The 12528-nt window shown below is 40.0% G+C and overlaps 2 protein-coding genes across 2 annotated transcripts; both read left to right on the plus strand.

Moving 5' to 3' along the window:
• The first annotated feature begins 3210 nt into the window (after positions 1–3210).
• On the plus strand, positions 3211–4993 carry LOC145438901 (neuronal pentraxin-2-like). Its single transcript, XM_080316290.1, has 3 exons — positions 3211–3344; positions 3409–3469; positions 4184–4993. Exons 1-3 carry the CDS (start codon positions 3258–3260, stop codon positions 4807–4809), a joined length of 774 nt encoding a protein of 257 aa, XP_080172416.1. The 5' UTR covers positions 3211–3257; the 3' UTR covers positions 4810–4993.
• A 587-nt stretch (positions 4994–5580) lies between these two features.
• Positions 5581–9326, plus strand: LOC145439934 (neuronal pentraxin-2-like). Its single transcript, XM_080317599.1, has 4 exons — positions 5581–5591; positions 7594–7669; positions 7736–7796; positions 8516–9326. The coding sequence occupies exons 1-4, from the start codon at positions 5581–5583 to the stop codon at positions 9133–9135; spliced, it is 768 nt and encodes a 255-aa protein (XP_080173725.1). The 3' UTR covers positions 9136–9326.
• The last annotated feature ends 3202 nt before the right edge of the window (positions 9327–12528 follow it).

Below are 12528 nucleotides of genomic sequence, written 5' to 3' on the forward strand. Positions count from 1 at the left end.
TGAGAAATGTTTTTATTATCGTTGTTGTTTTTGTTGTTTTTAGCCTTGACGTCATGAATCTTTAATCGGGGCATCACAGTGGCATGACATCGACAGTCGAAAATATTGGGTAAATATGGCTCCTTTTATGAAAAGGGTTTCCGATCCCTGTCTGCAGCCAACCAAAAATATCTTTACCCATGTGTACATCGTTATGTAGCATTTTTACGCTCGGTGGTTCCAGCCATTCCTTACAGAATACGTCGACTATACCGAGTGCAAATCGCCCGTAGACACATACTGCATAATTTTATATCGAAAGTATTTACACAATGATGGCATAATTATACAACGTAAAAAACACTTTTTTCAAAGGTATTTTAATAAAACCCTGTTTAAAACATGTTTTAAGCAATGGGTTTTAAAACACCTTATCTAGGATGGATTGGATGCGCAATATACTTTCCAGTTTGAGCTTTTTAAGCAAAACTAGGCCTAGAATACTTCTAAAAATATTTACTTGGATATCGCTACTACTTGCGCACGAATAGAAATTCACGACGCTACATCTTCTTCTACTAGAGCACCCACGATAAGTAGTTTGTCTTATACTCTTTGATTTCGCCAAAACAGATAGAATGATGCCATGAGGCTTGATAATATTGATGCATTCCCCTTGGAGTTCAAGTCTGAGCGCGTAAAAATCTTTAAACATGTCCACCAGTTCTATCAGAGATATCTAAAAGCCCGTTGTCTGGAAAGTCTTATTTGATTCGCGAATCGAGATAAATTTATTCTCGTAATTCATAAAACCGCTTGAGAATGTTACTCATTGACATCTATCCAAGATTCGTGTTTAAATTCTAGATTTGGTGTTGAGACCCTTGGATGTGAACTTAAATAGGCCACTGTAATGACTGATGACCACTGACTATATGAAAGTGGCAGCTTCAATTGATCCCTTCAAAACACCTTTGCCGGGGCGGAAATAGAGCTTGAGATGCCATGTTTCCCGATGAATAATACCATGTGTACTGTGTACACACAACAGATAGTTCAAGCTGTAAATAACATTCTACAAAAGCAAACTTCCAATTGCAAAGAGTTTGATTAAGAGAGCGATGACTTGGGTCACACTGTCGTTGACCTCAATGAAAACAAACCTTTGGAAAAGCACCGTCAATAGCGGTTCGAATTGCAACCAATTGTTGACTTTGTGTATGTGGGAAAATCTATTGAACTTCCTAAGAATTACGGATTTGAATTAGAATTTGAAAAAACTGGGATTCTCTCCTTATTCACTGAATGTCCTGATTTGATGAATTTGAGAGATATGAACTGAAATACGCATTAAGTGATTATTGCATGCAGCCAAGCAATGTTACTCTCGAGTCTCGAGTCCTTAGAAACTGTAATTAAGAAGTGCCATGTACTATTTTTGAAGCAGTTATATTGTACATAGTTACTATGGCACTGACAGATAGAGCTAATACCACCCGGAAATATTTACGTACCCAATATTATCCCGAAGGCGATCTTCAAGAGCCCATTGATAGAATTCGTTAGAGTCACTCGAATTGCTTGATATGTACTCAATGTGACTGATAACAGCAAAGTGGAAGTAGACTAATGTATGAAAATTAATTAGGTTTTTACTGAGGCATCTTACTGTAGCTGCTTTATAACGACGATCTACGAAATTGATAGCATTGTGGGAAAAGAATCCTGGGAGTACGTTGCGCGATTGCCTGCATGATTGCAATTCGTTTCAACGGTGCTCTCTCCGAATTCCCGTAGTTGAGTAGGAGTATATATTATAGGGCGCTTCGTCGGCTATTCGACCATTCGAGCTAAGCACAGGAATTCGACCATTCACAGGAAGAACATGCGTAGGATAGGATGAACGAAAATGCCTTATCGATTAGTATTACTACAGACATACCACAGATATATAGACCCCGGCAGTGCCGACAATTTCTCGCAATAGTAGTCGAGTAATGCTGTTAAAAGCTTTGCTGACCCTGCGCCTATATCCACAAAGCATTGGACTCTCATCACCAGGTCGAGCAAGTCATTCCATATCCAAAATGTTGTTGGTATCGCGCCAGGCATTGATTGTAGGAGAGCTAGTTTGTCCTTGATTGTAGGAGAGCTAGTTGAAAAGCTAGACTCAGAGGTTTCAACCTGCAAACAAACTCGATTGTCGCAAATTATATAATGTGTGTATAGGGGAGATGTGGTATCGATGGATCACTGGGACCGAAAATACTTGAAAAATTATCCATGATAATTCCATTATTATTACACTCCGTGAATTTGTCTACAATTACATGCTAACAGAATCTTTCCTCACATGCAAAAAAATTCGACCTGCGTGAGTTATGGGGTCTTTGACGAATGATTTACGTTTTAGGGGGTGTAAAGTAAATTTGGATTGACATTTGCATTTTTCTATATCACCTTTCAGACTAACGAACCCGCCAGAATTTTTTATGTGAAGTATAGGGCTTATATCAGGGTATATAATGGCACATATTTTGTGAATCAATAACATCCTCGAGTGGACTATTTCCAAGTCAATTACAATATTTATAGGGTGGGGGACCTATATGGTACCATAGCCAAATCAAGCAAAATAGATGGACCAACTAATCACTTAACAGCAGAAACTCGCCTACATATATATAGGCTGTAAATCATAGTTACCCGTGGTGTTTTATCGCTATTACGAGGTATTTAAAAGTCAAAATGTCGATTTGCGGGTAATATATATGTGGCATTAATTTTGTAAGATTAGTCGTAAATCAAAACATGATTTTATACCAACATTTGAGTTGATGCACCCTATTTTATTCTTGAAGGTCGCGACGAAACATTCTTCATTGGCTTGCTGTAGCTTAGCTTATAGTACACAACAAAACAAGTTAACAAATTTGAGTTTTTGAGCGTATGTCTCATAGGTCCCATGGTCGTGTGCCTTTGGACCCACCGGGTGGGGACCGATGACACGTTCGAGCAACAAATTTTAAACGTTTTTAAATATTTTTTGAAAAGGCGGATTTTCATGTAAATGTCCTGGATAGGTAGAGCTTGTATCGAAGTGTTGAGACAGCAAAAGATCTGCTATTCTCCGCTGAAGATTTGAGGGCTAGAGATCATTTTGCAAATTTTGATCCATCGGTACCACATCTCCCCTACTTGACATGATATTGCTCCAGAAATCTGAATAACTCCCCTCTTCCTCCGTCAGTAGCAATTTGTTCGATCTAAAACTCTGTATGATGACGATGACTTCGGCATTAACTCTGATCGTCTCCGTAACTGTATTTGGCGTCGGATCTTCGACAAGTGAGAGCTTGCCCGAGGTATGCAGCGTGCAAGGTTGATAATATTCTAATGCTATCGCTAATAAACTTTTGTTACTTCAAGACATATTATGAATTCGAAGGAAGAGAAGACACCGAGCGAGCCACACATGATACTAATGGAGGTGGGTTGTCGATGTATTTTTACGTCTGGTTGATGCCGCTAAAGTAGCGGAAGTTGAAACCCAACGAAACCATGAAAACCGAGTACGTAGATTACTGCAAAATTTCTCGAGTTCGAATGTAATTGTAAAGTATAGCTATGGCGATGCAATCTTTTACGTAATTGAAAGACAGCTCCAAAACAGCAAGTGCTTTTGTATTTAAACACGAGTTTAAGGTAATTGGCACATAAGCAACAATTTATACGACTGAGGACATTGTAGTATAGTTCCGATATCCAATATTACTACATAATGAAGTGCAACTGGACGACAACAAACGTTATCTCATGGCAGCTTAGCACGCGTAATTCCGACTTGGATTGTAGCACGAGATTGACAAACTAAACCCGTCGAATTTCAAATATTTTGATATTGATGCTCGTAAATCAAAAGCCAAATGGTCCGTTGCGTCTGTTTCTGTACTAGGCATAACACGCTACAGTGATGCGGAAGCTTACATAGATTTGGTAATGGCAAGTTCGACTCTTTGCAGTTCAACGCCTTGCTGTATAAATTATATATGTTAAATTGTCAAAACTCCATGCCGACTAAGATTATGGATTGTAGTGCCATTTGATTAAACGATGCCCGTTGTTTATTGTGATTTTCGGATTTCATATTCAGTCGAATCATCGTGACGAAAATATTCTAACACTTATATCTCTTCTCTTTCAGCTTGTCCTCAGACAAGTTATTTCTTCCCCAACATCCAGACAACGACAAACTACATTCGTGTAACGAAACCAATACCCGATCTCCATGAATTCACCGTGTGCGGGATATTTAAGCGCTTTACTAACGGAGTCGATTGGTGGGTATCATACGCCACCATGCCTGGAACCACCAACAACCACAACGAGTTCATGATTAGGCATGATTCGAATTCGAACAAAATGGAAATCGCAATGAACATGAATTACGCGAAAGAAGACTTGAAATTGTCGGCAAACAAAGAGTACCACATATGCGTCACTAGTTTCTCGTCGACCGGAACCTCATACATCTTTCTAGACGGAAACCTGCGAGACATCGCACATACAAAATCCGGTACCGTTAATGGAGGTGGAATTTTCATACTAGGCCAGGATCAAGATATAATAGGGGGAGGATTCGATGCGAACCAATCATTTCAAGGCACTATGAGAAATTTCATGCTTTGGAGGAGAGCTCTTGAACCAGAAGAAATTTCGAAGATGTACCAAAATCAATGCTTCTGTCCGCAAGATTATCTATTTACGTTAGAGAGAAAGAATATAGAAATATCCGGAGGAGTGGCGGCCGTCTGGCCTCCAAAATGCTGATACCTCTCCAGTATGAATCACTATTAATTACTGACTTAAAATGATTTCTTAACTTACGGCTGTTGAATTGTAAAACAACTTTGCTTTAATGCGTAAAAAAATAATTATACAAGGCCTGCAAGGTGTTGCCTGTTAACGTTCTGGTTTCGGGTCAACAAATACATTGAGGAAACCGATAAAAGTACATTTGCAGGCATTTTGTTGTGCGCGTAATTTTGGTATTCGAGGTGCATCGAGAAGAGTATTCCAGACTCATAGAAAACGCGCTGTAATCAGCACTATAGGGCAACGTATAGTTATTTGCAGACATGGGATAACCGTGATTCGTAATAATAATAATAATAATATAATAATTTATAGAGCGTCGAATATAACAACATTACATTTTTTGCGTGTCATCCTTGCGCAGGGGCATTTTTTGTTTGCAATATTTTATTCGGCATGTTCAACAAAATGAAATATGCACAGTGAATAAATAAGGTCGCGACTTCGGTCACCTTGTAATTTATGCATGACATAAATACAGAACAAAACCCACCATTTGCGGTGGTGGGGAAATAAATTTTTATTACCACACTAGGGCGCTGTACATAAAAGGCAATAAAATATAGAAGTAAACGATATGTATAAAAGACGAAGTGCATAGTTGTAGGGCGGAATGAACACTACTCCAGTTCGAACGCTCGTGTGAATAACACGGTCTTGATTTTGCGTTTGAAAACATATAGCGAGTCACATAGTATGATAGAAATTGGAAGATTGTTCCACAGAATGGCGGCCGAGTAAGAAAAGGTTCTCACGCCGTAGGTCGATGTTCTGACTCTTGGAACTGACAAGAGCATTTGCGACTGAGAACGTAGCGCTCTTCCGGGATTATACATTGTCACTAGCTCACGAAGATACGCTGGTGCACTTCCCTCCATGCATTTGAAGACGTACAGAAGAAGCTTGTATTCAGACCTAATTTTCACGGGTAACCAATGAAGGGATCTAAGAATCGGCGTTACGTGATCACGCTTCCTTGATCGAGTTACCAAACGAGCAGCGATGTTTTGGATCTTTTGTAGCTTGTAGATGATAATCTTAATTCATTACGACGATGACGTCCTTTTCAATTCAAGTGATCCTAAACGCCACTGATTACATTTGAAAAAAGTCCGAAGTTAATGTAATTGCAATCCATGGTCCTGCATATCAAATCAATTGCTTTGTAAAAGGGCGATCACATAATGGACAATCAATATAAACCGAAGAAGCAACAGAGTGATGTATCCATATATAGTATGATTGTCCAATTTGTGAGTCGCACTGTTTATTATTACATCCAATAAATCAAACAACGCTAACTGGAAGTATTGGGTGACTGAGATGACTGAGATGAACGACTTGACTCGAGTCACTTTGAACATTTTAGTGATTTGACAGCAAATTTTTAAAAATTACTTTACTCGATTCTAGAGGAGTATTATAGATCATGGTTTTCTGGATCCAGATCCAATCCGGCTCGATAAAATGGAATCCTGATCCAATCCGGATCCTGTTACCGACTCCAATGTTGAAATCCGGATCCAAAAATATCCTGCACCAGCTTGAGCAACCATTTGCCCCTTTCGTCGATATTTTTTTTTCATTACACCTCGGCAATGCATTGCAGTTTGCTATTTGGGATTTTTCGAAATAGTGGTGTAATTTTGAAGTCAGCTGAGTCCAAGTTCATACATAACATCGAGATAAACAAATAAAAAGTCACTTTCATGCACTGGAAATTTAGAATCCTGTCCTGAAACGGATCCGACAGTCGGGGAAAAATGTGAATCCAGATCCGATCCTGTTTGAGAAAAACTTGCCTGATTCCTGTCCGGTTAGAATCCAAAATCCTGTACATCTCTACTTGATTCCCGTGTTCCGTGACTGTATATGTTGTTTGAAACATAACGTAGGTATAACCGACGTCTGTATAACAAAGGCTAATTACAGAGATATCTAGAGTCCGAGAGATCCCTGACTATATGACGTCCTAATAAGAAATAATGGATTTCAATGAAGTTTGGTATATGTTGAACATAAATTTAATGAGATATCGAGCAGCCAAGTTAAAATATATCAGTATGCGGCAATAAAAAACATCTCTACATAATTGCATAGTTACCAGTTCCGTCATAATGTTTGGCGACAATGATGAAGTTTTTCGTTGCTATTTGACGATGATAATATTCGTTAAAACGAATGAAACATGATCAAGAGGCTTTAGAGAGAGTCTTTGACACGAATATAGCAGAGCCAATGACAGGAATTAGAGCATTCTCAGAGATAAGATGCGTAGAACTACAGACTGATTGAACCCGACAGCGCCGAAGCTGATTTGTCGCAAGAGAATTTCCAAAATTGCTGCTGAAGGTATATATAGCCGACGTATACGATATAGGATGGTTAGAACCCTTAAAATAGTCGGTTCAACAGCTATAGTACGTAGATATTTCGTCAAAGAAGCTGCATTTACCCCACATATTCAATTGCCAAAGTCAATCCACTATGGCGTCACATTGAATATTCGTGACGTCATGGCTTTAGAAAAAAGCATGTTTTAAACAAGGGCCATGTTTTAACATGTTTGTTTTAAATTGAATTTTGTTTCAAATGCGAACCTACTACCATATCATATCATATCATACCCTGCCGAAAAGTATGTGTATACTTGACATGATATTACTTCAACAATCTGCATAACTCCGCTCTTCTTTTTTCAGTAACAATTTGTTCGCTATTAAACTCTGTATCATGAAGGCGACTTTGGCAAACTTCAATTGTCTTCATAACAGTATTTGGCGTGGGATCTTCGACAAGTGCGAGCTTGCCCGAGGTGGGCTGCGTGCAAGATCGATAATATTCAAATGCTATCACTATTACACTTTTTTGTTACTTTCAGACGTATTACGAATTCGAAGGACGGAAAGACACAGGGCGAGCCACTCATGCCTCTAATGGAGGTGAGTTATCGATTCCTTTTACGTTTGATTAATAAGGGTAAAGTCGCGCAAGTTGAAACCCATCGAAACCATAAAATCCGAATACATAAACCACTGCGGAAATTGTCGAGTTCGAATGTAATTGTGAAGTATAGGTAGAGCGATGCAATGTTAGACGTAATTGAAGACCCATCACAGCATGTGTTTTTGTATTTAAATTCTATTTTAACATAATTGGCACGCAAGCGACAATGTATAAGACCGAGGGCATTGCAGTAGTACCGATATTGCTAATATAATGAAATGTACATATATGAAGAAAAAACAGAGTTATCCTATGGCAGCTCAACACGCGTAGTCCCAATTTGGGTTGTACCACGACATTGAAAAACTGAATCCCTCGGAGTTCAAATATTTTGACATCGATGTTTGTAAATCAAATGCCAAATGGCCCGTACGTCTGTTTCTGCACCATGCAGAACTCGCTTCAGTGATGCGGAAGCTTATATTAGTTAAGGGCTTATATTAGTTAGGGGCAAGTTGGACTCTCCGCAGTTCAACACATAGCTGTATAGATTTTATATATGATTAATTTGTCAAAATACCATGCCGACTGAGATTATGGACTGTAATGCCATGTGATTGAACGACGCCCATTGGTTATTGTGATATTCGGATTTCATATTCAGTCGAGTCAATGCAACGAAAATATTCTAACACTTATATCTCTTCTCTTCCAGCTTGTCCTCAGACAAGTTACTTCTTCCCCAACATCCTGACAACGACAAACTACATTCGCGTAACGACACCAATACCGGATCTCCTTGAATTCACCGTGTGCGGAATCTTCAAGCGCTTTACTAACGAAGTCGATTGGTGGGTATCATATGCCACCATGCCTGGAACCACAAACTACGACAACGAGTTCATGATTAAGCATGACTCGAACCAATTGGAAATCGCAATGAACATGAAGTGGGCGGCAGAAGATCCGAAATTGTCAGCAAACAAAGAGTACCACATATGCGTCACTAGTTTCTCGTCGACCGGAACCTCATACATCTTTCTCGACGGAATCCTGCGAGACATCGCACATACAAAATCCGGTACCGTTAATGGAGGTGGAGTTTTCATACTAGGACAGGATCAAGATATAATAGGGGGAGGATTTGTTGCAAACCAATCATTTCAAGGCACTATGAGAAATTTTATGCTTTGGAGGAGAGCTCCGGAACCAGAAGAAATTTTGAAGATGTACCAAAACCAATGCTTCTGTCCGCAGGATTATCTATTTACGTTAGAAAGAAAGAATATAGAAATATTCGGAGGAGTGGCAGCCCTCTGGCCTCCAAAATGTTGATATCTTTCCAATATGAACCAGTATTAATTACTGACTTAAAATGATCCCTGAACTTACGGCTGTTCTATTGTAGGTAGAACGAACTTATATTAATGCTTATATATATATAATTACACAAGGGCTGCAAGGTGCCTTCTTGTCAACGTTTTTGTTTCGTATCAACAAATACATCGAGGCAATTTATATAAGTATATTTGGAAGAATTTTGTTGTGCGCGTAATTTCGGTATTCGGGGTGCATCAAGTTGAGTATTCCAGACTCATAGAAAACGCGCTGTAATCAGCACTCATAGGACGACCTAGTTATTTGCAGACATGGGATAATCATGATTCGTAATCTTAATTCGTTACGAAGATGACATCATTTTCTATTCAAGTTATCGTAAACGCCACTGATTACATTTGAAAACAGTCTGAAGTAAATGTAACCGCAATCCATGGTCTTCCATATCAAATCAATTGTTTTGTAAAAGGGCGATCACATAATAGACAATCAAAATAAACCGAACAGGCAATAGAGTGATGTATCCATATAGTAAGATTGTCGAATTTGTGCGTCACACTGTTTATTATTCAGTGTTGGGATGACTCGAGTCATGACTTGACTCGAGTCAGACTCGAGTCACTTTTTTCGTATGACTTGACTTGACTCGAGTCACTTTGCTAAAATGACTTGACTTGACTTGACTCGGCGTATCAGAAATGTGGATTGACTCATGACTCGGAGCGATTTTAACGAGTCAATTTCAAGTCATCAAGCAATCGATGTCGATAAAAGTCACTGTATCCTGCTATCGGATTGTTCGCGAAACGCTGGTGTAACCCGTGAGGGCGACCAATCATCCAGTGATCGTGCGTTTTACTGAGCCTTTATTGTTCTCTCACAAATAAATTGACCCCTAACGAAGTGATTGAAGCTTACAGCTTACGCTGTCGTAAACTAGCATAGTAAAGTAATTTAATAGCAAAATGTCTATATTACTGTTCTCTGTTATTACCTGAACCAAACTTCTTGTTTTATATTGAAATTGAATTCGAAGATAGTTTATATAGTCCTCAACCATTGGCGCATGCTCGAATTATATCATATCAATTTGTAAATGGGAGATATATTGCATCTTATCAATTCGTTTCTCTATTCTCTATTTTGGCTGGTAACTATAAGCTTACGTAGTTTAGCATTTCTACGTATATGTGAGCGATGCAGCGCCTTCTTGCGTGTATGTTGAACTTCATATTCTTTCATCGGTTCATAATCAATGACCACTCAATCTGTATTTCAGACAGCTAGCAAAATGCAATGACGTAAGCATGCCTCATAGTTCAAAAAGGCAACTTGACTTGAAATGTGACTTGACTCGTGACTTGACTTGACTTGACTCGACTTGACTCGAGTCATCTCCAAAAATCTAGTGACTTGACTTGACTCGAGTCACCTTCGAAAATCGATTGACTTGACTTGACTCGAGTCAAAATGGGCAATGACTCGAAAGGACTCGTGACTCGAAGGTAGTGACTTGATCCCAACACTGTTATTATTACATCCATTAAATCAGTGGTTCTTAACCTTGCCTCCATTTTGAAGGGGGCGGAAACACTCAGGGGGCGATATGGGGGCGCTGGGCTCAGGGGGGTGGTATGGGGGCGCTGGAGAAAAATGGCTTCGCAGTAGATGATGTGGTGGTAGGACATATCCTTAATGAGTATTCAGAGCAAATTAACACCGAAATCTTAAAAGACAAATAGGTTTAATTGTCCATGGGCGTCTAAATGACTGGCAACGAATGTTCCTGTCTTGGCAATCTGAACCCCAGAAGACGAATTCCATCTGGCAGGGAAAAATGATATGCCAGTGAAGAGATACCAATTTGATATCGTGTGCGTCTTTTAGTTTAGTACGATAGGGCGACAGGGATATCTAAAACTAGATATTCCTGTTGGGCGATTCTACATATTTTAATATAGCAGACAGGAGGTCACGAAATAACATCATGCAACGAAGTCATACCCACGGGTTCGCCCGCCCGAATATGTTTAATTATTAGTCACGGGCACTACAGTTCCAATACACCTCACAATGTTCACTCTACGTTTTGACGAGTCTGCGCACACTCAACAACTCACTGCGCAGACCCTTGGACAACAGTGCGTAACGACTAAAAAAAGGTCATAACTTCGGATTTGTTGTGCGCAACGTAGATTTTCTGTCCGCAGAGACCGTGTCAGCACTGCGCAAATGCGCAGCTTAGAGGGAATATGGCACCTAACTCAGCTCTACCGGTAAAGAAATTGATAGCAATATATATGCAATTACCGATTTTACTGACCGATTTTATCATGAATTATCGAAAGTTTTCGCGCTTCGCACTGGCTCGCTAAACAGTACAGCGGATTTCGTGTCAAAAGCGAACAACGCGATGGGGACGGTCGGTTTATCACCCTATGGGAGCCCAAGACCCAAGTTTTTTCGGGGGCCTGACGAAATGCCGTTTCGTTCCTGCCAACGGGTATACGCCCGAAGATGTATAATTAGTATTGAGGGTTCCTACCGTTTCAATCACACATCACTCAGCTCTACCGATAAATCTGTTTACGTGAGCAGAGAGAGGATAAAAATTGACATCAATATACATGCAATTCCCGATCATATTGACCAATTCCATCATTAATAATTGAAATTTTTCGCGCTTGGCGCGTCTAGGCGAGAATAGCTAGCTCAGTAAATGGACACCCAGTGTAGATGACTAGTATCAGCAAATAGTGGATAGCCGAAGGGGGGCTGGGGGCGAAGCCCCCCGGAAGTTTGGCTTATCACCCGATGGGGGGTCAAGACCAACGTTTTTTTGGGGGGGCTGACGAAGTGCTGTTACGGCCCTGGAAACGAATTAATTGCACCTCGGGCACGCCCGAATATGTTTAATTATTAATTACGTGCCCTTTATTTTCGCGTACAACAGTTCACACAGCGCTACTGGTAAATCTGATTACGTGGGCTGAGAGGATAAAAAGTTTATAGCGACTTATATATGTAATTACCACCTATTCATTCATGCATTATATAAAATCTTGGTACCTAGGGCGACCAGGCCACACAAACTTTGCTGACCATCGAAATCACGCTACGGGGTTCTTGCTGGAGAGGCTCTCAGAAGTTTTGTTTATCACGCTATGGGTGCGCAGGGCAATCGTTTTTAAGGGGGTCGACGAAGTGCTGTTACGGCCCTCCCTCTTACTCATTGTCTTTATTACATTCCTTACAATATGAGGTTGGGGGCGCTGGAGCACGATAATTTTTGAGAGGGGGAGCTGGAGGAAAAAAGGTTAAGAACCACTGCATTAAATCAAACAACGCTTACTGAAAGTACTGGGTGACTGAGATGACTGAGAAGAACGA

This window comes from Botryllus schlosseri, chromosome 5, assembly GCF_051294905.1.
Source record: "Botryllus schlosseri isolate E-star chromosome 5, Bs_hap1, whole genome shotgun sequence".
Classification (NCBI taxonomy): domain Eukaryota; kingdom Metazoa; phylum Chordata; class Ascidiacea; order Stolidobranchia; family Styelidae; genus Botryllus; species Botryllus schlosseri.